The 25,843-nt window shown below is 39.0% G+C and overlaps 1 protein-coding gene across 8 annotated transcripts in view; it reads right to left on the bottom strand.

Moving 5' to 3' along the window:
* The window catches only part of CTNNA2 (catenin alpha 2), a 1,048,744-nt gene that overhangs the window by 85,244 nt on the left and 937,657 nt on the right, over nt 1-25,843 (bottom strand). For all 8 annotated transcript variants that reach the window (XM_019750020.2, XM_074332253.1, XM_019750019.2 and 5 more), the window contains 3 exons: nt 12,178-12,270; nt 11,392-11,548; nt 4,700-4,900 (listed from right to left, as the gene is read on the bottom strand). In XM_019750020.2, coding sequence (XP_019605579.1) covers nt 4,700-4,900; nt 11,392-11,548; nt 12,178-12,270 — 451 coding nt within the window. The remainder of the gene's footprint in view (nt 1-4,699; nt 4,901-11,391; nt 11,549-12,177; nt 12,271-25,843) is intronic.

The following is a 25,843-nucleotide window of genomic DNA, read 5'->3' as shown; positions in this document are numbered from 1 at the left end:
GAGGACACTATGCATATATGTAGTCAAGGGGTATATGAGAAATATCTATCTTCCCTTCAATTTTGCTGTGAGCATTAAACTGTTCTAAAAATAAATGAAGTCTTAATAAAAAAATTTATACCATCTGTTTGGCCCACGTGTTCTCCAAAATAATGGAATTTTAATCTCCACGTGTAAAATGCTTAATAACATAGAATCTTACAAAAAACGTTTTTTGTATTTCTTCTTGTTTTTTGTCCCTTCTGAAGAAGGGAATGCTGGCAGAATCTCAAAGATATCTCAACCTGATCACGTTCACCTTGCCAGAAACTTGCCTCAGCTATCAAATGTACAAAAATGACATTTCAATATAATCTGTTTGGTGAAGAATAAGCTACGTTCTATATATCTAAATAATGATATCACTGAAAGTACTTTTGACCCCCCTCAGCCTTCTGCAGCAACCTGACTTTGTAAATGAGCTCTCTAAAGATGGGTCTGGTCAAGCGTGCACTTACTACTAAGCTGTTGACAATTTGTTATAATTCGGGTTTTATTGAAGAGCCCATCAAATATGTAAGCAGGTAATGGAGCTGATGTAGCTCGAGTTTATTGTGTTTTCATCAGCTGATATTAGTTTTATAAAAAATAAATAAGTAGGTAATTTTTTTTATATAATGTTGGCCTAGAATTTTAGCATACTAACAATCCACAAAATTATTTACTCAGATTTAGCTCAGCATTCACATGAACACCAAAATGACTCTTCAAGAAAACATGATCTTTGCTAAAAATAATAATTCATGGAAAACAAACTGCAGAATGTTTTTTCACTCTATGGCGCTCTCAGTTTCTAGCCACTAAGGCAAAGCATTCAGGTGGTAAAGCGGAATTTTCTCTACAAAGACCTAACCCGCATCATTTACACGTCTAAACAGGGGCTGGCCTGTGTTTATGAACCCCTTTAGCAGCAAAGTCTGATCTAGTCACCTTCTGAACATTCTGTTCCTTTTTCAGAGTCTTCTTTGCAATATACTCTTACCCCACTCCAGTCACCATGCCCTATGGACTCAACACCTGAGCTCGATTTTGCCTTGTTTAAACTTGCCCCTATTTGGGGATATTCCTCTCCTCAGGGCAGTTATTTTCAGTAGGGGTTACCCCCCTCCCCGAACCAGCTAAGGGCATGTGGCAATGTCTAGGGACACTTTTGGTTGTCACATCTTGTGGAGAGGGAGGGAGGAGGTCCAATAAACATCTAGTGAGTTGAGGCCGGGGATGCTGCTAAGCATCCTGTAATGCCCAGGACACTTCCCCTCCTCCAAGAAAGAAATGCTCAGGCTGAAAATGTCCATGGTACAGAGGTTGAGAACTTCTGCCTTAGGGCCTTGAACCTAACAACTCAGATATAAAACTAGGCAAAAGCTGGCAGGTTGTAACAAGGCCAAAGAAAACATGACATGTTGTCTTCCAGGTCCTGGGCTCCTTTTTTTTTTTTTCCTCAACCTTCCTTCTGGCACCTTCTCCTCCTTGCCCAATGCCCCTGTGTTCTCTCTCCAAAATAAAATATACTCTCAGGAAAAAGTTAGATAGGCTCACATAGAAAACTAAACAATTTAAGGTAACTCAAAGTTTTCTGCTTTGTTTGTTTTTAAATCACGAATAAAACATTAGCCCAAAAGTAGAAATTGGGCATTAGTGATATGCATAGGAGTTTTTATTTTGAGCACATATGTCTTCTTAGCACAGCCAGGAACTGACAAGAGGACTAATTAATTTTAGGGGAAAAAATACTATATATATATATATACACACACACACACATATATATGTGTGTAGATATATATATATATCTATACATAGATATATCTCTATATATGTAGATATAGATCTATTGATCTATATCTATATAACTATATCTATCTATCTCTCTATATAGATAGATACAGATATAGATATAGATATAGATATATGTAGTGCCAAAAACTGCACACATTTTAAGAAATAAAAACTGTATTAAAATAGTGTTCACTTGCATACATTATTTTGGCACCCCCGCTACATCTATTTACATACACACACATAAACCAACAAAACTCTGCACAACCATAATCACAGAACTGAGCCTATGATCTTCCTCAACCCCATGTGTCTAGTACATTCCCCCAATAATTCTAATTAGCAACCAGTAAGTTAACAGCTAACATTTTTGCTTTCATATCTTTGACAACCTCTCTAGTTACACATAAAGAAACACTACTGTTCCTCTTTAGAAAAAAGAACAATTGGGTACAGAAGCAAAAGAATTGCCATACCTTATATATTCTAGTTGTTAGCCTACTAATATTCACTTTTCCTTGACATGTATTCCTGTGTTTTCTATTAGGTTGGTGCAAAAGTAATTGTGGTTTTGGCAATTATTTTTAACCTTTTAAATCACAATTACTTTTGCATCAACGTAATGCTACAGTTGTATATAAACTATCTATTACACTGTCTAGTTCAATGTACCTGGTTCTTTCCTAATTATCTTCAATAGATCCTGACAAATAGAATAAATCTAAATATCTTGCTTATCTTAGCTGTTCAATTAACAATTGAATGTGGATATCAGAAACAGGAAGGCACCTTTAGTTAAGTCCCCAGAATACTCCATCAATGCAAGGAAGGGATAGGATTTTAAAAGGTCTGACAATTAACAAATAAAAACAAAATCTTGATGAGCAACAACGATCCAGAATGGATTGCTCTGTTTCATTGATTTTCTTTTTTAGTTAAAAAATTCAACCAGAAAAGTATACACATTTCAAGACTTTGGTGAAAATTATGTTAAAATATTTCAGTCAACTAAGCACAGTCCTTGCCTTTAAATAGATTTTGACCCAACGGGGACCACTCCTCCTGTTCATTAAAGCATCCCAAGATACAGTACAAAAAAACCTCCAAAATGTCTCTTGAACAATGCCTTCATTCTTTGTGTGCACCAAATCACATGCAAATTTGCAATATGCTCTGTATCTTACATCTGCTACGATTATCTCCCCAACCAGTCATGAGCAGGCATGAACTAAGCGTCCTGTCTCCACGTTTCCCATCCTGTCTCCATGTTTCCCATTCTTCTCTGATTCTGTTTTCCTAGTGTCAGACCCAAGGGACTGCTGCTATGTGTCAGATATACCATATGAAGCTGAGACTTTGTACCAGATAGAGCTAATGGACCAGGAACTGAGAGCTACAAGAATCTGAGAATCTCACAAAATGTAGGGGGGAAAAAAGTCCTTAAATTGGACAGTTAATTGCCTGTTTCTTAATTCTTCAAAGTGAGGAGAAAAATACTGTATGACTTACTGTGTTGCTCTAGTGAACACAAAGGGCGAGTCTATTTGAAAGAAAACACTGCCGACTTTCAGCTAATTAAAATACAAATATATCTTATTATCATTATTATTATTTCTAATTCGACATTTGTGAGGATTCTCCAGAGCATCTCTGGATATGCTCTTTATTCTGTGATACTTTCACGATTCCCTTTCTGCTTGCATTGCAGAAAGAGCAACCGATATCTGTTTATTTTTTTTTGTTTGTATCCTTGGTATTCCAGACTAACAAATACCTACAAGTCTTTGCAAATAACATGTTTTGCAAGGAAACATGTTTCTAACAGGTGGAACTTAGAACACTGCTATATTGGACCTTAGAGAGACACATCTATTTCTGAAAAGCCTAGTGGGTTCTGAAGTCCATATGTAGACAGGAGAAGGCCCCCCGTGGTGTTAGAGGACAGGTCCTTCTGTGCCTGCATAGGACCCAATTCATTACCTATTCACAACCCCATGCACTATAGAGTTAATTGCTCTTTGTCTTCTCTCCTTTACTGAAATTCTTATTTCCCTCACTTATACAAATTCACAAGACATGGGGGACTTCAGTAAAGTTCTAAAGCCAAGAAACATTAGTCAAGAGCATACACTACCTAAAATAGGCCAGCCTTGGATACAACTATTCACAGTCGTGGGATGTTCTGCTAGCTCAGTAAGTCTTTGTCCCATCCCAGTGCACCAGACAGCTATGACAGGCTCCCCTAAGTAATCATGGTTCCCACAGCAGTGATTCCCCAGTGGGCAGCCACATGCCCCTGGAGGAGGACAGGCAAGGATTTTCTGGAGGGGCAGGACACATACTGAACATCTAACCCTTGGTCAGCAGCCAGCACCTCAATTCTCTGAGTACTTCACATCCTGGCACTACCTAGAGCCTTTATACTTAGTACTGGTTGTCCATAATCTTTCCTTAAGATCCTATCTTCTCAAGAAACTGATGAAGAAGTGGTTTTCAAGTTCAAGATTCCAAGTTCCAATCATATCTGCACTATTTTCTAGTCTTGCAACCCTTTTCTATCGTCTCTTAATGGAGTCAAGCCTTCATGTTTGCATTTGTAATTGAAGATGGTTTTTTATTATCTGCCTACTTCACAAGGTCCTTGTGAGAATCAAATGAGATTACATATGAAAACTATAAATATATACATGCACAGCAACAAAATCATTATTCTGCTAACGTTATATGAATTCAAACTCAAGAAACAAAGAAAGCACCCCTTCCATGATCATGTATAATTTCAATGCTTAAAGGCCTATAGAAAACAATAAAACAGATTTATTCAAACATGGAAATTAATCATGACATAGACATTTTGGTTGAATCTAATATCCATATTTACCTGTCTCAGAGAGCAATTTTGTAGCTTCCAGCACCTTCTCAGTGTAAACACCGGCTTCATAGTTCTCCATCTCAGCATTGATGATATGTATGACTCGAGCTGCCCGGCCCCTGATGGCCCCTGCAGTCCGGTCCAGAGTGTCCACATCCCCTTCTTGGAGGGCTATCACACACTTGTTCACGTCCTCCAAGATGTGATTTTCTGTGGAGAGAACACATACACATTTACATTATTTTACATCACTCAGCCATCTTAATAACCAGTCTAAGATTCATCAATTATCATGAACCATCATCATTCACATATCAATGTATGCCAAATAATACAGAAATTATAGTTAAAGGATCTAGTGTCTAATCACAATAGCGGTTCTCAAACTTGAGCACCAGACTTAGGACTTGCAGAATCATACAGACAGCTGGGTGCCATCCCCAGGATTTTGATTCAGTAGGTCTAGGATGGAGGCCAAGAAATTCATTTCTACCAAGTTCCCAGGTGATGCTAATGTTGCTGGTTGGTGACCATACTTTGAGGACCACTGACTTAAAAAAAATATCCCTTTCTTCGTTTTAATGTTTGAGATCTATTGTATGAAAGGCCTTTTAGGAGTGATTGTGGCAGCTAATATGAAATCGATTGGCCAAGCGAGAACATTTCTGGACATGACCAGAGTTTTTCTCTAGACGTGACCAACTTTGGGTGCATGTTTGTTTAGTCATGTTTTTATTTAAGGGAAACTATAGAATGAACAAACATCACCCACTTACTCTTCCAATGTCAGTCATGCACAAGGTATAGGAAATAGGAACTGTGATCAGGTGAAGATGGAAGATGATCAAAGAATCCTTCACAATTAAAACACAATGTAGTCTTGCAGCTGGTTCCCTCAGATTAGAGTCAAGGTCAGTGATCACTCACCCACCATTGCCCCAAACAGAATCCAACCAGGCAGGAGGAGAGTTGCTGTCTCTCCTAGCACAGAGAAAATACACAATCTGGTCCCTTACAGTTTGGCAAGGGTGCAATTTCGTCTTTCCCATGTCCAGTGTGAAATCTGTAACTACATCCCTTGCACATTCTTTAGAGACAGAATACTAAGGAAATGTTCAAAAAAGTTTAGTACTCTGAGGAAAAAAAGAGAATTTAAACTGAAAATACATACCCTCACACACCAAATAAACAAATAGAACAAGTTTAGAAATAGTCTTAAATAATCTGGCAACCTTTTAAGAATTGTAACTGCCAAACTCAATGAGTAGTTAATAAATGACTAAAATAAATGTTTACCACTTTAAGAAGTTTCCAGGACTAGTTCTGACTTTAGAATTCCCAAAGAAGGAGAGATGGGAGGGTATTAAGCAGATCAAGTCTCCACCATGGATCTCTCCTACTTTCATTAAATCAATCACTCAGAGGAAATATTTGTTCTTAGAGAACACTGGTAGAAAATTGCAAAGTATAACTTACTTTTCATCAAGGAACATCACTTTTGACCTTATACCACATGATTTTCTTACTTAACCATCTCAAATGTCTGAATGCTATATTCTCTAGTTCTTTAATTTCAATAGAAATTTGAATAGAAAAATACATGTTTAAATTCTAATATTCAGATGACTTAAAGTCATAAGAAAAAGGAGTGCTTTCTTAATGCTGACATTTTCCTGAACGAATGAGAAAATACAGACTTAGAAGTTTTCATTTTGAGTAAGGACTTCTGAAAACCTCTCCTTTATGAGATCTTGGATTGTATCATGCAAAGTCACCTAAAAGGACACCTAAGAAAAAAGTTTACTCAAATGAAACTTGGTACAGGATTTTAAACACAAAAGTTTGATTCACATAGGCCTCTCTTACTGCCCTGATGGATTCCTCCAGACAAAAATATTCCCCGATCCCTGACTGTGAGCAATCTCTTGAGAGGGTCTTTATGTTGAAAATAGGCATCTAGTTACCGTTTTCTTTACACACATAGTAGAAGAATAAGCATAGCTACTGCTTTTCTGTGCATTCTGAAGTTGAATGAAAAACAAGAATCTGTTCGTTGTATCAGATACCAAACTCTCTGGAGTCAATAAAATTAAAAAAAAAAAAAAAATTACGCAGCCCACTTATGACCCATTAGCTTACCATGAAATAATAGCTTAAAATAATCCAATTTCCCAAATTAGAAACATGTAACTAACTTAATTAAAGGTCAAGAAAAAAGAATATGCTTTTGCAGTTATATCTATATTTCAAGGAGGCCAGCAGACGTTGAAAATCCATGCTATAAAAAATATTGCTTTCAACTAGTCAAATCATCAACTAATTTGTTCAACGGTAGTCAGAGTAATCATATTGTGTAAACAAAGTATAAATTTTACCAATTTTAGAATTTACTAATTGACTTAATTTTCTCAATCACCTTTTTTTTTTAAATGTTAAGATTGTTTACTCAGAATTTCACAACCTTCTCCAATTAGAGTTCCCTGTCATGTAAAAATGAATCACAATTCCCTCATGATAGTAGTTATGTTGGTGATGGTATATGTCTAAAGGCTACTATGATAAAGAACATTTTTAAACTGACTTATATATTATTAATCTAAGTACCAACAATGTATTTGAAAAGGAGCTATTAATATACCTGTTCTTATAGACATATGATTTGATCAAAAGACGATACTTGGTGTAAATACGGGCTCCCGGACCCCTTGTAATAGTTTCTCCTCTCCTACTTCCTTCACACTCAGGCCTGGAGCCCATAGTTTGCAAGGACACTAGTTTAGTATCTAGCAAGAAGGACACTGAGTTATTTGAAGGCAGAATCCACACGTGAGTCATATTTGCATTTCTGACGGTGCTTTACACACAGCAGGCGATCTAAGAAGAAATAGTGAATAAACATGTCTGTTGAAAAGGGATAATGAATTGTATATTTTGATCCTAAGGTATTTTCAAGAGATAGAATTCATTAAGTGAGAAGAGAGAAGAATGCTGTTCTAAATAGAACATAATTTAGAAGAGAAAGTAGTAATACAAAGTGTATGTGTTCCAGAGACAATTGCACTGCTGGGAAAAAACACTCAGGCACTATGGATGTCACACCACATAGTACGCCTGACATAAAACATTTGACTGCAGCAGATTTTGAGATAAACTTCCTTGAAGTTTTGCAACCTATTTCGGGAAAAGATGTAATTTTGTTACAAAAATCACTGTCGACCAAACTACTTGATTATTATAAACCTCAAAGTTGTAGCTACTAAATTCAAAACCAAAGTACAATGTATGAATTTTTATAAGGAAACAAACTCAAGACGCTGGGCAGGGGCGAGAGACAGAGAGAGACAGAGAGACAGAGACAGACAGACAGACAGAGAGAGAGAGGGGGAGAGAGAGAGGGGGAGAGAGAGAAAGAGAGAGGGAGAGAGAGAGAAAGAGAAAGGAAGAAAGGAAAAAGAAAGGAAAGGCAAACAAAATAAAACTCTTGGACCTTATGGGACTGAGTTAATAACTTTTTCAGATCTTAGATGCCTGCTATTTTGTGAGCCAAATCCAAGAATTAAACTGTCACATGGTTAATGCCAAGACGCTCCTTTTAAAACGCTATTAAAAATTGTAGTTTTCGCTCAGTGCGAAACATGTTAAGTGCTCTAACACAGCCATTTCACTTTCTTTACGAGCCTAGGCCACATCTGAGAATTGGTTTTGCTCCTATAATGTTAACAGCTAGCATCACTGCTCCCCAAACTTGTTGCATTTCAAATGGACAAATTAAGCACTCAGACATACAAGTTCCCCATACAAGTAGCATGGGGAAAAAAAAAAAAGAAAAGAAAACTATAGTGCTTTAAACGCAAAGATCTTTTGTTGTTGCTGTTTTAAATAGTTTCCTGCCAGAATAGACATTACCTTAAGAAGAAACTGATACATAAAATGTCATTAATGCCATTTCAAAACATCTCCTGGGCCAAACTTGCAATTTACTGATGCGAATGTTTTGGCTCCAACTTGGAGAGGAGATGAGAAGTAGTTTCCCCATCTACCAGGCTGCTTCCACAGCCTACTGGGACCAGCAGGAGAGAGTAGGCTGTGTCATTATTTGTCAAGCCCTTCTGTGGAAAGGTGCCCGCCGCCTCCAAAGGCATGCTCCAGCAGGCCCTGCCAGGGCTGGCTCCCTGACAGTGCCTGTTCATTTTCCTGTCATGGCACACTGCAGCACTTGTACCACTGGGCTAGACTGCACCGTGTTATCAGCAGAAGCCAAAGCCTTTTCATGTTGCTGGTAATAATGAGATGCACAAAAGAATGGCAGGGAGTATGCTGGCAAAGACGCAGGGCTGGTGGGAGAAAATTAAGAAAAGCTTTGCACTATTGAAACTGTCTTGAGATAAGACCTACTCACCTTGCTTCTCCTCACCCTCAGAAATTTTTGTACATGCATTTAAAGAAAAGGGGAAGTTGAGTAAGTTTTAAATTCTAAAATGCTTCCTCTTTGAAAAAGGTAATGCGTGGGCATTTTCTACTCATTGGCAGCTAGAAGGGGAGGCAGTGGAAGCTTTCCAGGAAATATTAGGATTGCTCTGTGAGATCTGAGGCTGGGTGGAGAGGCCCCCTGCCCCTTTCTGGGGCTCCTGTAGTCATCCTGGCAAAACTGACTACATACTAGAAAGATACCGTGTTTCCCTGAAAATGAGACCTAGTCGGACATTCAGCTCTAATGCGTCTTTTGGAACAAAAATTAATATAAGACCCGGTCTTATTTGATGAATATAAGCCTGGGTCTTATATAATGTGATATGATATGATATGATATGATATGATATGATATGATATGATATGATACCCGGTCTTATATTAATTTTTGCCCCAAAAGATGCATTAGAGCTGATTGTCCGGATGGGTCTCATTTTCGGGGAAACAGGATACCTCAATATCGTTGATCACCCTCCGTTCCCCACTATCTTTTACATTGTTAGGACCCAGCCATTGGCAAAGCTAAAAGTCCAGGCATTGGGCAACATATTGAGTTCTTTACTTGCCACCCCCTAGAAATGGGTATATTTAAATGAATATCTGCTTTGACAAGCTGTCAGAAACAAAGCGCTTTGGGAATGGAAAGCAGGACAGATTTCTGAAAGGCATGAGATTGCAGAGTAGAATGAGTATACAAGAGTTGGGGAGCAGGAAGCTGCAAGGAAAGCTAAGCACCAAAGGACATTCTCCTTCTATCCTGACCTTCTAAGAACTATATATCTTCTGAAATGAGGATAATCTGAATTTAATACCTTCTCTGCCAAGTTACCTACCCTCTCAATGACTTAGTTGTCTCAAAAGAAGACGAAGAATACCAATACCTATTTTTTAGAATTTTGGCGAGAATTCAAGCAAACAACAGAGAGACAGGCAAACTACAGACACTGAGCATGTGTTAGCTTGTTTTTCCCATCTGCCTTGTCTTGCCCTCCATGATTTCAAAATTAGCTTTCGATTATCCATCAGATCTATAGATTCAACTATGCTGCTGTCAGACAAGCTTTAAACAGAAGTCCCCGGTGGGAATTCATTTCCTTTTTCTTCATGAGAAGGCAAAACTGCACCTAGGAAAAATTCCCCACTATGCTAAGCCTCCCCTAGAAATCCTCCCACACTTGCAGTCGGGAGTCCTGTCTGTGTGGTCCCCACCAGCAGGGCTGCAACCCTTCCTTCTCAGGTTTCAGTGGCCGAGAACAAGCAGGTCCTAGTCAAGGCTAAGGCTAAGTGAGCTGGCAGGTGTGAGTTCCACACACCTGTGGGTAGAATCAACACCTGGTCAATTTAAAATTTTCAAGGGTCACTTGGTTCTTTTAATACCTCATATTGGAGGCTGATGTTTCCAGTGACCTTCTCTCCCACTCCTCCCACAGAGACTCTTCTACGTGAACTGAGCCAAATGTGTTTGGAACAGGCCTGTTTGCTGGCTGCTATCCCAATTTTGCAATAGCACTGATGAGTCCTGATACAGGTCAAACTGACTACATGGTTATTCAAATATACTGTCATCCTTCAGTTACAATTGCAAGTGATGCCTCGTTCTATTTGCTTTCTCCTCACTTCCTTATACAACCTCATAGACAAGTTCAAAGCCTCAGCAGCCAGCAAGTGCCTTCTAATGTGTTCATTCTGTGGCTAATATTTCTTCCTCGCTTATGATGACCCTAGGTAACTTCACTAATTGGAAAAATGACCCCTTAACACAGCCAAATTGGAATAGCAGATTGTTTTGTTTCTTTTTTGTTGTTGTTTAGTTTTAAATGTAAATTATGAAGATTAACCAATCCCATATCCTATACCTTTTTTCAGATGGGTGACTTGATACATGAAAGGCCATCCTGCTAAAAACAAAACAAAAACAAAACAAAACAAAACAAAAAAACCAGGAACGAGAAAGGAACATAAGTCTCCTTAAATAATCTATTCAGGTTTCTGATATCTTTATCAGAATGTTCTGTTTTTCTCCCTCTAATGCTTTGACTCAGTGTCTTGAAATAATGTGCACACCAGAGAAGAATTTTCAGGGTGTTACAGTCACCTTTGCAGAGAGGACTGAAAGCTCAAAGGGCCAAGAAGAACACTTGAAACACAGACCCATGACATTTGCAAGCTATTCCTTATCTCTTCCTGTTCGCCTCCTTCAGCTGCCTTCTATGTGGCGTCTTGCTGATTACCTGAGACAGAAAGAAAGTCATCCACTGAGGTGATGTCATCCACGGCCTCTGTCAGCACTCGGACCTGCTTCTCCCACTGGTCTTTGAAGACGTCCATGTTGTCCTGAGCGACTTTGCTCTGTGGCCGGGCGGCCAGTGTGAGAGCGGCGTTGATGACCTGTTTGTTAGAAGCAATCCAGCCACAGTGAAAACACGCTTCAGAAGAGGAAGAGGTAGCTCAAAGATCATGCTGAAACCCTGGACCCTATAGTGTCTACAGATAAGTGGGTTCTCAGTGTTCAGAAAAACAATAAAAAACACGAACAGTGAAGTAGGTTATTAACGACCATTAGTTTTTGTTTGCTTTGCTTTTCTTCTTTTTTTAAGATACAGTCATTAGTCTAGTTTCAGAAAGTGTTTACTGGACAAGTCCTATTTGCTTAGCACAGACAGGGCAGAAATATAACTCTTGTTCTACATATGCAAGCTTAGAATTTAGTTGTTGAGACAAGGTAAACAGATATGGTGTTTAAATAACAGCCCCAAATGAATAGAACAAAGTCAATATGAATGGGAAAGAGGGAAAGACAGTAATTGCCACATTAATTCGAAAGAGACTAGTATAGTTAATTTTTTTTTTTTTTTTTAGAAAGGTAGAACTTGAAACAGCCCATGGATATTGGTCAGCACTTTGCAGTGATAGGAAAGAGGGCAGGCGAGGAAAGGAGTGACATGAGGGATGGAGCATAGAAAGTCCTGAGTACCAAGTCAGCGATGGGCTTTTGCAACAAAGTGAATAAGGCTTACCTGGGGACACAGGCTGTCAATCTGAGTGGCTGCCATTCGGACTAATTTCACCCCTTCCTCATTGTTGGAGATGGAACAGGCCAAATTGGCAACCTGTATCGAAGAAAATTTGAGTGAAAATTATGTTGAGGTAGTGGAAATGTACACTGCTCTTACGACCTTGCACCTTCTCTGGAGAGTGACACATCCGAGGGAAATCTTTCACGAATAAGATAAGGGCCCCCTTCAGTGGTGAACCAAGTATTACTAGTTTTAATGCTACGTTAGGCATTTCTGCCAGAAGAATAGGGTGCTAATAAATTATTGCTTCAGAATTCTCACGTGTTTTAACTGTGTTGCTCTCAACTATTTTCCACTATGGGCTGCCCTGATTCACCTACACTCACTTGACCCCCCTCAGATTCATCACTGAGTACACAACACTGTGATTTGGGCCACATAAGTACTACATTCCGACCAGTGAGAGAGACGCTGCAGACGATGATTTGGATTTCAAGGGACTCATAATAAGCTGGATATTAGAGTGATCGACCCAAAGGGACAAAGGTCTGCCTGTCAGCGTCTGGCAGGAAGATGCTGGACAACCAATAGCCAGCTCAAATGCTTTCAGGGCCCAGGCAGGTCTGAGAGATGTGTGGAAGAGACTGGGATAATCCACAGGTAATAGTGGAGTCTATAGCAAATTAGAACATGCAGACTGAGTATAAAGGCATTCAATTTTGACATTTTAACACACGATACTAGCCAAAACAGCTGAACTAAATTCAAGCTCTCCGGTCAAGTGTTTTGACTTGTGTTATTCTTTCTCTTCAAGGCGTGAGAATTGGTAATACAAGGTTAGATTGATTGGCCAAGGTCAGTTCCATGAGGCTGGTGTCAAGAGGAATAGGAGGATGGGGATTAACAAAACGGCAAAGCAAAGAGAAGGGCCTCCAGGGCCAGGCGCAGTAGAGCAAGCAGGAGACGTGATCGCCAGAGAGACCGTCCCTGGGGGCCTCCTGGCCACCCGCCCCACTGTGTCCGGCTCACTTCTGCTCCCCTACCATGCCTAATGCCTGGAAGATTAAAATGCACTACACATGTGTAGTGTTCCTAACATGAAAGAAACCTTACACAGTGTGGAGCAGTGAGAAGAGCATACAACTGGAGATCATTCTGAGGGCTGTTCCTTATCAGCAAAAGGAGATAGGTAGATGGTGATATCAGAAATATTTCCCAATCCTACTTCAATAAATCCTTAATGCAAAGAATCCCATTTTGAAGCTTTTAAGGAAGAAGGACATATTACGTCTATTCTAGTGAGAACATGTATTATGAGCAATCACAGAGTTCCAAACATTATCACAGTTTGTTAGATAGTTTACCTTTGAATCTTCAGATAGTTTTCACTATTTTAGTTCTCAGACTATGTCTGTGAGAAAGACAAATATGCCTTATTGTATCCATTCACAGGATACTAAATGCCCAGGGGTATGAAGATCCCTGGAGACACAGCAGAAACTATAATAATAATAATAATAATAATACGGATTCACAACTTTTTTTTTCTGTGTCATATTGTCTCTACTTTGCATTTTTATTAATCTTTGTTACATTTGTATATTTGCTATAATTATATATTTTGTATTCCAAATGCCTGAATAAGTATGTGACAGAATTCGTGCTTAATACGCATTTATTGAAGAATCGTTTTTAATAGTTTTTTCTTTAACTGCATATACTGCATACCATGGATTAAAGATATTCTCGAAGATAAAGTAAAATTACCTCCTTTAATTTGGCTAGACAAATTTTCACATCAGCTTCTAGCACAGGTTTACCAATGTTATGGTGCTAGACAATGGTGCCTACATTCTGGCCCACTGTTTGAGTCCAGAATGTAGTTTTCCCTGTTCATAGTAGCATGAGAATAATCAGGAGGGTATGATGAATTTTCTAGAAGGTATAATTTTTTAATATACAAGTCTATCTTTTAATCTTCAATTAAATTCTTCCTATTTCTGCTGTTGAACAACCTTTCATTTTATGAAATGATAATCCGATAGTGGTTTTGTTTGCTCTTTATTTACCATCCTTGCTTGGTGTATGAGAGACTTAAAGTCACACTTCTGCATAGCTATGGACAATTGCTGAAGAGTTTGCCATATGACTCTACATAACGGCAACATAAAAACTTAAAAATGATCCAGAAACCAGGTCTTGGGTAAGATTTGCTTTGTAAGAAGAAGAGTGATGAAACACCAATCGTCTCAATGAGATGATGGCTTTAGACCAAGTATTTAATGGCTGTTGACATAAAAATATACATAATTATGAGCGCAAGAGAACCAGATATGTATCTCTTGATGGAAGGTCATAACACTACCTGTCAGATATTTTTGCCAAAAACAAACAAACAAACAAACCTGGAAATGATCAGCTTTAGGAGCTAGTCTCAATTTACAGGAAATTCAAGAGACAAAGAAACATGTAAAATAAAACCACATAAGTGCAATCACGAAAAACCTGATGTTGATAAACAAGTAGAAAAAAAATCAGACTATTTTTGGATGCTGAATAGAACAATAAACTGTAACACATACATCCATAAATATGTAGATAAATAATTAAACACATAAATGTATACTGTGAAATAAATCAATTTGAGTAAATATTTGACGATATTAAAGAGTTACTTAACATTTTAAAATATACTAATAATATTTTGTTTTTTTTAAGTGTCCATGGCTTCTAGAGATAAACATTGAGATGCTTATGGATAAAACGATATGTCTGGAATGCGTTTTATAACTACCTATGGTAGGGGAAATCGGTGGAGGTGGAGAAAAACAAGATTGATCATTAGTTCATAATTGTTGAAGCTGAATGATAGTATCCAATGGTTCATTATACATGCTCTACTTTGGGATATGCTTCAAATTTTCCAAACTAAAAAGTTTTTTGTCTTTAAAAAGTAGCAACTACAATCTATTATCTCACCAGCTCTGGTGAAACACTTCCTTGCACTTGTATGAGTCTTAAAGGGGTACAGTGTAACTCAGGGAGAAACCTGATTATGGTTTGGAGTTAAGGCTTGCAGACAACTAAAGAGCACCAGTCTGAGCATGGAAAAGGAATACTGTAACTAGACTGTCAAGGTCACAGAGACGGCTCTCTAGACCACACAGTCTCCTGCTCATGCTGGCTGCAGGGGACAGGAAGAAGCTGAACCTGGGAACCTAAGGGCTAAGAAGCTCTGGGCTCTGGTGTGAGGGACAAGCCAATCAGTGACTTCTACATAGTGATCATGAACTTTTCTGTGTGTATCTTTCAAAATGTATCTTCCTCCTTTGTTCAAATAAACTCTCTGAAGGCTTAGCTCTAATGTGGGAAACCTACTGCCCAACAGAATATTACTAGAGGGAACAGTGCTAGCAAAACTCAACAAAAATAAAGAGCTGGCAACTCCCAATAGTTCTCCAATTATTTATTCTCTTTAGTTTATGGATCCATAAATCCTGAAGTCTGGCAGCCTCCACTCTGCAATGCACTCCTGCTGTTTAAGTCCACTTAAAATCAGAATTTCACTTTACCTTATACTGTATTCTGAAACATACTGAAAATATTTCCAATATGATGCTAAGGATTTCACTATCTGCAACAGCAGGTTTGTATATTTTAAATTGGTCATGGACTTACTCCAGATTCCTACCTCCCTTATTTTCCTTTGGCTTGCCTTTCTGCTCCTCACCAGACCCACTGGCATTGTAGTGATTCTGAACATGATTTTATACATTGTGATTCTAGAACTTGGGCAGCAAACACTAAGTTTCAGTCTTGAGGCAGTTCCCAATCAATAATGCAGCTTGAAATGCCAGCTAACATTTCAACATCAGCCCAAGAGTACTGCACACAGTAGGTATTTAATAATTGATTTCAACTGCCTGTTCTTTAACTACAGCTCTTATATTATCAGAAACTGTGATAAAATAAAATGTCCTATTTTACAAAACACAGTATTTTCTCCTTAAAAAAAAAAAAAAAAAAAGCATGACAATCTTCCTAAGGCAGGGACAAGGGGAAGGGAATGGCAGACTAGAATCGTTAGACATTTGAACAATATTAACACAGATAACAAAGTAGACTGTTACTAGCCTGCAAACCAACAGATGTTGAGCAGTATGATTAAATCTAATAGACTTTTGAAACCTGTTTGAGTCAACCAAGCAAGTAACACTTATGGGTTGGCTCTGGCCTCTGTATTCTCCACTCTTGAATTGTTTACAACTTGGCTGAGGTAACAAGAGTCATTTGCTTTCCTAGAATCTTAGACAACACTAAAGTATATCATTAACTGTTAAATGGTGGGCTATTTTGATTGATTTGGGATTTCTGAAAGTGACGAGGCATGAGTAAATGTGGCACAGCTCCGTGGTGAAGTAATTGTACTAAATTCCCAGCAGTCATTTATGAAAGGAAGCCCTCCTGCATAACTTCTGAGAGCATCATGGATATGGGAGAGATAGAAACTGAAAAGACTGGGACAAGTCTTCTCTCTGATGTAGTACCTTACAGAGGATTATCTTGGAGAAAAGCAAGCTTAGCAGCCATCACTAAATTGTGGGCTGCTGACTATAAGAGCTTTAAGAGGTCAGAAAAAAGAGGGCTCAGTACCCCTGGGTGGGAATCAGTAAACATACCATGGAGAGGTAACAGACCAATCTTACAATGTGTGTTTTCTGATTGCCTGATTAGCACAAACTTCTGGATGCTCAGTTACGATACATTCTGTTTTTCTGGAGACATGCTGCGTAAGTAGGTAAAGTGAACAATAATATCATTAGCAGGATTAGAAAGATAATAAACCAGCAAGGAGTGCTGATGCTGATTCTTCTAAGAAAGTAACTTGCTCCTTAGAAGTTGTGAATTTGTACAATTGGCATCCACTCCCTAACTTTTAATAATCACCTTACCTGACTGAAAACAAGTAGAGATAGTCCAGAGACACTGACAGGAGACTTAAAATTGACAAAATCAGAAATGGGTGGAACCCTCATAAAAATACATTATGACCATTTGAAATGTGAGATATCTTTAATCACACACACACACACACAAAATCCCGCACAGCTCAAAGCTCCAGACAAATAGCATATGGTGGATGTAAAATTCACTTTTGTGTGGACATCACTACAGAAAGCAGCTCCATCTCAAAAATGTCATAGTCTCATTTGAACACTTACAAGAAAAGCCAAAATGCCGGGGAGGCTAAGCTTTCCTTAGACACTAAAACCTCTGCTAATAAAGTATGTAAGTCCAAAGTGATATGATGTCTATCAGAAAGATGAGAACATTTTCTTTATTTCTGGCGTTGGAAATTTTTTAATATCCGCAATTCCGTTTAATTTCAGATGCCAGTAAATAGTGCAGTCAACCCCCAAACACTTTATCATTTCATTAATTTTTACAGTTTCAAGTATCATACTAGTGTCTTAAGAACACATTATAGAAATAAATAATAGCAATTCAGAGGCTTATAAAAATTTGCTCCAGATGTTAACATTGCATCATCATCAGAAATTTGAGGATAAAATGAACTTGTTTACTATTAAAAGGGAATTTATGGGACTTTTAGTCACCACAGTCACATGGCCATATAAAACCATGAAGAGAAGAGATGATGGCACAAATTCCACGATATCTGTTATTCGACAACAATCGTGGCCATGCAGAGTGCTATGGTCTCGATCTGAAGATGTATTCAGTTATCTGCTCTGATATCATTGGCACACAAAAAGGCATTAATATATATGTGTCTGTCTTGTCTAGAATTGCAACGTTCAGATAGAACATGCCTCCTGTATTACAGATACAATTTTACAACTCAGTAAGTGACAAAATGACCCGCTTCCCTGAAATCTTCGACAGGCAAGACAGCAGCAGCTGATGTTGAGAGAGAGGCATGTGACTTGAAGACGACAATGGACTTCCACAAAGATGGTCCCTAAGAGGAGACTCGATGGCCACCTTCACAACTTGCTGTGAGGAGAGCCCAAAAGATGTGGGTGCCCCAGATAATGTTTGCAGCAGTCTCTCTTTTCTGGCTGAGGTATTTTGGAATCCTTTGAAAATGCAGCTGCCTCAGACTGAGATGAGTTTATCAACATAATTACCAGTAACTGAGGTTCTGAAGGGTAGAGGAGACCTAGACAACAGGGGGAATTTGATCAGGGAGGAGAGGCTCACTTGGGATTGGCAGCTGGGGCAGCATGAAAATCCTGAGGACAGGGGGAAATGAGAAACACTTTTTCATGCTTCTGTTTTAAATGACTTCTCTAAAGCAACTGACACTCTCATTTACTCTATGCATTTTAATTCTTTTTTAAATCATATAATTATAAGAGCCTGGGCTTTGGAGTCAGGCAGGCTGAGATTTGCATCTTAACTCTTGCTGTCGAGTGAGGTGCTTTACCACTGTGAGCTACAATTAACTATAAAATATAAATATAGAATAATAACAAAGTGGTGATATGGTGGAAAGGAAAAATAGAGTGTACTTAACCCAGCACCCAGTAAGGATTTGACAAATGTTATTTTCATATTGTACACTTCATTGAAAGGTCACTATAAAAGTAAAGAAATATTTTAATAACAATACCCAATCACTGATGTGTGCAGCTATTCAAATACTGAGTGACTAATGTGTGCCATACATTAAAGATACAGAGGCAATCAAATATTTTTCATATTTCCTAGAGAAACTTATATTTTGGTGAAATTAAACAAGTTTATATTGTAAAGATTACTATAAAGGAAATAAAATGGGAGAGCAGTGATTGAGAGTAAAGGAAAGTATGTGATCATTTACACAGTTTATCCGTCAGTTGTGTATAATTTTCATAAAGTTTCGATCTCAGCATGTATCTTCTTGTCACCGCTTAACCTCTTACATTGCAAATATTTTCCAGGTTCTTTATGCACTTGTGATTATTTTTTTTAATACTTGAATAAGATACAGTAAATGTTTTTACTGTATTACTTGGTAAGTCAATTTCCTGTTGTCATACATTTAAAGAAGTCTCCAATGTTTGCTATTACCAAACACAAAGGAACATACATCGTTAAGCTTCCAGGTTTTGCTAATGTCAGAAATGGACTTCCTGGGTCAGGCATGTGTTTACATATGGCTGTTGTGCTTGCTGAGAGGTCCTCAGCAGTGAATGAACTTGCTAGTATGGCAGTGTCACCAGCATCCTATCCCACACTCCTTAACACTGCTTTTCCTTACCTCTCAGCCACAGCATCATGATTGTATTTCCAACCTTCATTCTACAAGCCACAAGTGTAAATTAGGATTACTAAAAAGTCATTTCCGTATCCCCAGCTGGATTATGAATTCTTGCAGGGCACAGGCCTTCATTACATCTAGCAAGGTACACAATTGCATTTTTTTGATTTACCAAATCCTGCCAGTTCCCTTCATGCTGTCTAAAGCAGAGTACCATTCAACTTGTGATAACCTAGGCGTCATCCCTAGGAGGATCCTGAGTTATCTGATCTGGAATTGGGAGCAAGTATATGTTCTATGTGCCATCCTTTTTGCAGTGTATCATCAAATCAGCAGCCAATACCAAATGAACCTTATACAGCATCCTGCCACCTGGTGCTAGGAAGCAGTTTCTTCCTGGTCCCACCAGGCTCCATACCCTCGCCTATCCTTACACACCTATGAGAACACAAATCTGCATTTCCAGGGCTCCTCAGGGATGCAGAACAGCTCGTTTTCCTGTATTCTTAGGTTCATACTCACCACCAGCAAATGCTGTTTGCATGCCTCTGCCCAAATTAAAGTGATCCGTCTGCCCTGGTGACTTTAATGGAGGTAATCACCAGTTCACATTCATGAACAAATTGATGTGCTTGCTTTATAGCTGAAACACTCACCATAAATCTACACCCTTCATATATAAACACCTCAGTGGCTAAAAATAATGCAATAAAGCACCACCTAATGCCTTCTTGATGCCTGTTCATCAATAATGTGTGGTTGTGTGAACAGGATGAGAGAAACTAAGCATGTGTTATCTAAAATCATGCAAGGGATGAAATGCCCTTGTAATTACTGTAGGCCTCCTGGGATTTTTTTTCCTCCATTCTTCCACTGAGAACATGAATGATTACTCTCCACTATTATTTGATTTCTTGGGGTCCCATGTAAGTCAGTGAAATCTCAGTTGACCTTCACCTATGTGAGATGAATATCCCCCACTGCACATTGGTGGCCCCAGAGCTCTGGGGCATCTCTAGCACTGGAGAAGGGCTGCAATGAACCACCCAGCACTTGACTTTTGCCAGAATACAAGGAATGTTCCCACAACATCTGAATAAATAAACACAAGTACTCTCTAAGGCTTGTTCTCATATATTTTAAAATAATAAATGAAAGTGGAGTCAAGGCCATAAGCACAGTGCAAAGGGATTCTAACCATGCTAACCAATATTATATCTGATCTCAGCCCCCTCTGTACAGAATTACGACTTGAGGATGGAGATGGTCAAAAGTCTCCATTTCCTCCACCTTATACCACAGGGCTTGGGAAGTTTTTGCTGGGGGGAGGGGGGAATGGAGGCAGGTGCCTCCACCAAGTCAACTTAGCAATATGCTCACATTCAATTCAAAGTCCATATGTCCCTGAAGACTTCGATTCACAGTGGCCAATGGGACTAGATCTCTCTTCCAATGCCAAGCTGGCTTACTGCCTGCACCACTGGCACTAATTACCACACACTGCTGTTTTATTCCACATGTGTGGTACATGTGGTTAGATGAATGAACGAATACTTACAGAATTATATATATATATACACATATACATACACACACATACACACACACAGAGGGTGCCAAAAAAATGTATACACATTTTAAGAAAGGAAAACTGTATTAAAATTCTAATACTCAATATATAACAATAACAAAAGATGAATACTAGTCACGTTTGACTTCTGCAATTATAAGAGGTGCTCAAAGTGGTTACTACCAGCACATCAGCATCCAGACACTTTTGATTACAGATATATATATATATATATATATATATATATATATATATGCGCACGCACACACACATACATATACTGAGGTGACAGAAAAATGTATACAGGTGGACACTTTGGTAAATGTTGCTCAAGCAGTCGTTTGCCGTAATCAGAAGTGTCTGGATGCTGATGGTAACCACTTTGAGCACCTCTTGTAATTGCAGAAGTCAAACATGACTAGTATTCATCTTTTGTTATTGGTATATATTGAGTATTACAATTCTAATAGTTTTCCTTTCTTAACATGTGTGTATGTTTTTTTGGCACCCTCTATGTGTGCATACAATGCCTGCAAATTAAGTTTGCAAACCTATTTCAATAACATTGCCAACCGTTTTTGATATTAGAGGGATTATTCATTATGAATTTTTACCAACCGGACAAACAGTTAACCAAGCTTATTATTTAGAAGTGCTGAAAAGGCTGCGTGAAAAAGTTAGACGACCTGAACTTTTCGTCAACAATTTATCACAACAATGCTCCAGCTCACATGGTGCTGTCTGTGAGGGAGTTTTTAGCCAGGAAACAAATAACTGTATTGGAACATCCTCCCTACCCACCTAATCTGGCCCCAATGACTTCTTTCTTTACCAAAAGATAAAGGACATATTGAAAGGAAGACATTTTGATGACATTCAGGACATCAAGTGTAATACGATGACAGCTCTGATGGCCATTCCAGAAAAAGAGTTCCAGAATTGCTTTGAAGGGTGGACTAAGCTCGGTGTCAATGCTTCCCAAAGGGAGTACTTTGAAGGTGACTGTAGTGATATTCACCAATGAGATAGCACTTTCTCTAGGATGAGTTTGCAAACTTAATTGTTCGACCTCGTGTGTGTGTATCCATATACATAGATATTGTGCTTGTTCAATTAAATGTCAACCTCCTGGAGAATAATGGTTGTGTTTTATTCATGATTGTGGCCCCTATTGTTCCCTGTACAAGATCTTACACACAGCAGGTATAAATGTGGTTGCTGGATGTTTTCTTGTCTCTTCCCCCGACCTGCATTTTCTTCTATGGAGTCCTACTCCCTTTTATGACTGTTTACCCGGCAAAGGATGCTAACTGATTAGTCAAAGTTACTATTCACTAAGGTAATATTTCTTCCTCCTAGAGAAAATAATATTCTCTAATGTATTCCTGCTAATGTAACATCTTAACCCAATTAAGATATTCCTGAGCCCCTAAGAATTTTAAAATGTACATTGTGGAAACTTCAGGCTCCCCAAGGCAAACTGGGGTGGGGGGACATGGAGGACAGGCAGCTTTCTTTAAGCTCTGTCATCTTTATTTAAAAATTATTCTGCCTTTTCTTCCTCTGATCGCCTGTTTTTGTGAATAAAGTCTCATTGGAACACACATTTGCCCATTCACTTACATATTGTTTCTGGCTGCTTTTGCAATGCAAGGGCACAATTGAGCAGTTGTTACAGAGATCACAGGACTCACAAGCTAAAATATGTGCTACGTAACCCCTTAAAAGAAAAAAAAAAAAAAAGATTGCAAAGTCCTGGTGTAGATGAAAACTTGGGAGAAACAACCAGTCAGTTTTGTCACAACCGTCAAATATTGCAAAGTATATTCACAGAGAATCGGAAAGGTATTAAAGTATGGTATTTATTAACAAAAGTATGATGAACAAAATTAAGTAGATCAGGGAGGGGTACACATTCTTAGCCTATGTAACCCTCCCAAGTCTATTTAACAGCGTGAAGAGACCAAACAAACAAACAAACAAACAAGAGGTGGGGAACAGACACCCAGAAGGAACTCTAGGATGTTATCAACTGCCCACAATAAGTTTGCTGGTGAAGAGTCAAGAGAAACAAATCCAAATCCAAAATGCCCTGTGGCTTCCCAGTGTAGCCATTAGCCGTCCCTTCCTGAAGCAGGAGGATCGCTCGCCACTCTCTGGGCCTCTTTGAATTAACCAAGATGATCAGTTTTACAGCCTTTCATCTGTACTTACATCCCTTTGGGACATCCATTTAATCTTTCATCACTTCTTGCTTCACCTGACCCCTTGAAATTCTGTCTCCACCCTGGGCTTTAACAGTCTTTACAGGTAACCCAAAACAAAGACCTAGAGTGCATCTAATAGAAAGTTCTGCTCCCCCTGTGCCTGACCACTTCAATAGGCATTGCCCTGAGAAGCTCTAGGAACCTATCTCTCACAACCTCAGAGGGCTCCTAACGGGACTGATGCAAAGGAGTGTGGGGTGGGGAAAACAGCCTGATTGGTCCTGGGCCACACAAGGGAAGAGACTAAAGAAAGACCTTCAAACCAGCTCTATCCCCCTAACAGGTCCCTTCCAGCCCCGTCATCTATAAATTCTTTCTCTTCCTGTCTTCATTGCCTCCTGAAATTTTTTCAGGCTCAGTCCCTCAAACCTGCTTGCTCCATCTTATCTGTGCTCCATCGCCAGCTCTTCCTTTCTTCATTTCAGATCTGTTCTTGTGTTCCTCCCTAGGCTCTCTTGTGAAGTTTCAATTCTCCCTTTAGTGTCTGAGTCCAAGTTTGCCTGGGTGCAGAGAACAGCTCCTCTTTTCCAAGCCTTTCCCCTGGGGGCAAGCCCACACATTCCCATGCTCAGACCAGGTGGTAATTCAGGTCCATCAGTCAGAGAAAGGACAACAGAGAGCTCTCAATATCTGTTCTATCTTAGGTTCATTAAATAACGTAGACAAGGCCATCCATGCTTAGCAGCACTCTCTGGTCTTCTCCAAACCATCTCTCCCATGAGTTTAGGCTCATCCTAGCTCTGCTTTCTTTATCTACCTTCACAATCTGCTTCCTGACACCTGCTTCAGTTTCTCTGTTGCTTAACTCCTAGAAATTCTTTTTTTTTTTTTCCTGGCTTTCCATCCTTAGTCCCATGGGTACACTCCCCCTCTCTTTCTCATACCTGCAGCTATTACAGCTTTTCTTGCCTCTGTCCTGTAGGACACACAGCCAGGAAAAGACTCCTGATTTCATGAAAGCTGTTATAAATCTCTCCCAAGCTGGAGATGCCCTTATTGAATGTCCCGCATCCCCTTCCTTCCATGGGCCACAAGCCCCTGCAGATGCCTTCAAATATACCAGTTTCTTGCTCAGCTCTAACACATTTCTGTGATGTACAGAGAAGAGTGTTGCCAGAGGACAAGCTTCTGAGTTATTCCATGTCACCTGGAACCATCTCTAAAAAGGGTCCTGCCACATAGAACCCCTTTTCTTCCAAGGTGACCTTCAAGTAACCACTTCCACCTTGTTGGGCAACAGATGTAGCCATCATAGTCCAGAGCCCTATCTTGGCTCAGACCCCAGATGCATCCTAGTTTCATCTCCAGGCCCTCAGGAGACCATGGCCAGGTTTGGATGAAAGGAGCAGCTGCACTTGCAAAAGTGCATGTCAACTCCCAGCCAAGGTTACGTTCATAACCAACGCTCCCAGGAATAGGCCAAGCCCACAATGCCCTTCAAATGTGCCTTGGCTTGGCAACTTCCCACAGGAGAAGTGTTTTCCTGTCGTCCTCAGAGGGTCAATTTTTTCCTAGCTGAATCAGTCATCTGGGTGAATGGCCAGTCAGCCTGACCTTTCAATCTGCTATGTAAAAAAAAAAAGCTGAAGATGGCATTCTAATAGTCCCAGAGAAAAGCAAGGAATGAGGAAATTCTATGCCTCTTGCTTCTGTTCAGCTTTGTATTCTCCAGGCTAGGTGTTTATATAAGTGTAGGCTTTTGCCTCAGATAGATTCTGCATTGATTTTCCATGGGATGTAGGGTTAGCAAGCATACTTGTTGTGGGAACACCAATAATACTCTGTATGCACACAGAGGAAGGAAGAGAGAAAAAGAGGGCTATGTAGATATTTGGGGGTTTTTGTCAATATAAATGTTCTTAGTTAAGTAAGTAATAATTACAATTAAAACATTACCTGAAGCCTGAACAATTTTTGAACTTTCAAAGGGCTTAATACCTATTATTTCACAATAGATACATTATGTGTACAGATACACAGATGTACATATTTTTTCATTGACATTATTTAGTGAGGAAATATGATCAACAAGCCAAATGTAGCCCTTGGCTTATTTTAGTATGGTCTTCAAGCTAAGAATGGTTTTCACATTTAAAAAGTGTGGTTAAAATACAGACACAGAAAAATATGTGACACCCTAAGTGGCCCAATAACCATAAGATATTTACTACTCTTAACAATACAAGTTTGCTAACCCCTCAGATATGAGAGTTATAGGCATGAAGACTGCTCTGCTATTTGTCTACTTATCGACCAGAATATAAGTTGTCCCAAGCACTCCAGTCCTAGAAGTTTTTACCTCTGTTCAGTGAAACCCTCGGTCCTCATACCATTTCCCAATCTCTGCTCTGGGAATGTTCCTCAAAAGCAAGGACCTTTTTGTAAATTCCTTTTCCCTTTGTATTTATTTATTTAGATTTGCCTAAACCCTATTACATCATTCATGATTTCACCAGATACAGCTTTTCCAAAACTCCAATATACCCTCAGGGTCTAAAGAGCTGCTAAGTTTGAGAATGTTCCAAAGAATATGCTCAAGACTTTTAAAGGAATTCACAAGAT

Source organism: Rhinolophus sinicus, linkage group LG05 (genome assembly GCF_036562045.2).
Source record: "Rhinolophus sinicus isolate RSC01 linkage group LG05, ASM3656204v1, whole genome shotgun sequence".
NCBI lineage: Eukaryota > Metazoa > Chordata > Mammalia > Chiroptera > Rhinolophidae > Rhinolophus > Rhinolophus sinicus.
The sequence above is the reverse complement of the archived record's forward strand: the minus strand, read 5'-3'. Positions and strand labels throughout refer to the sequence as shown.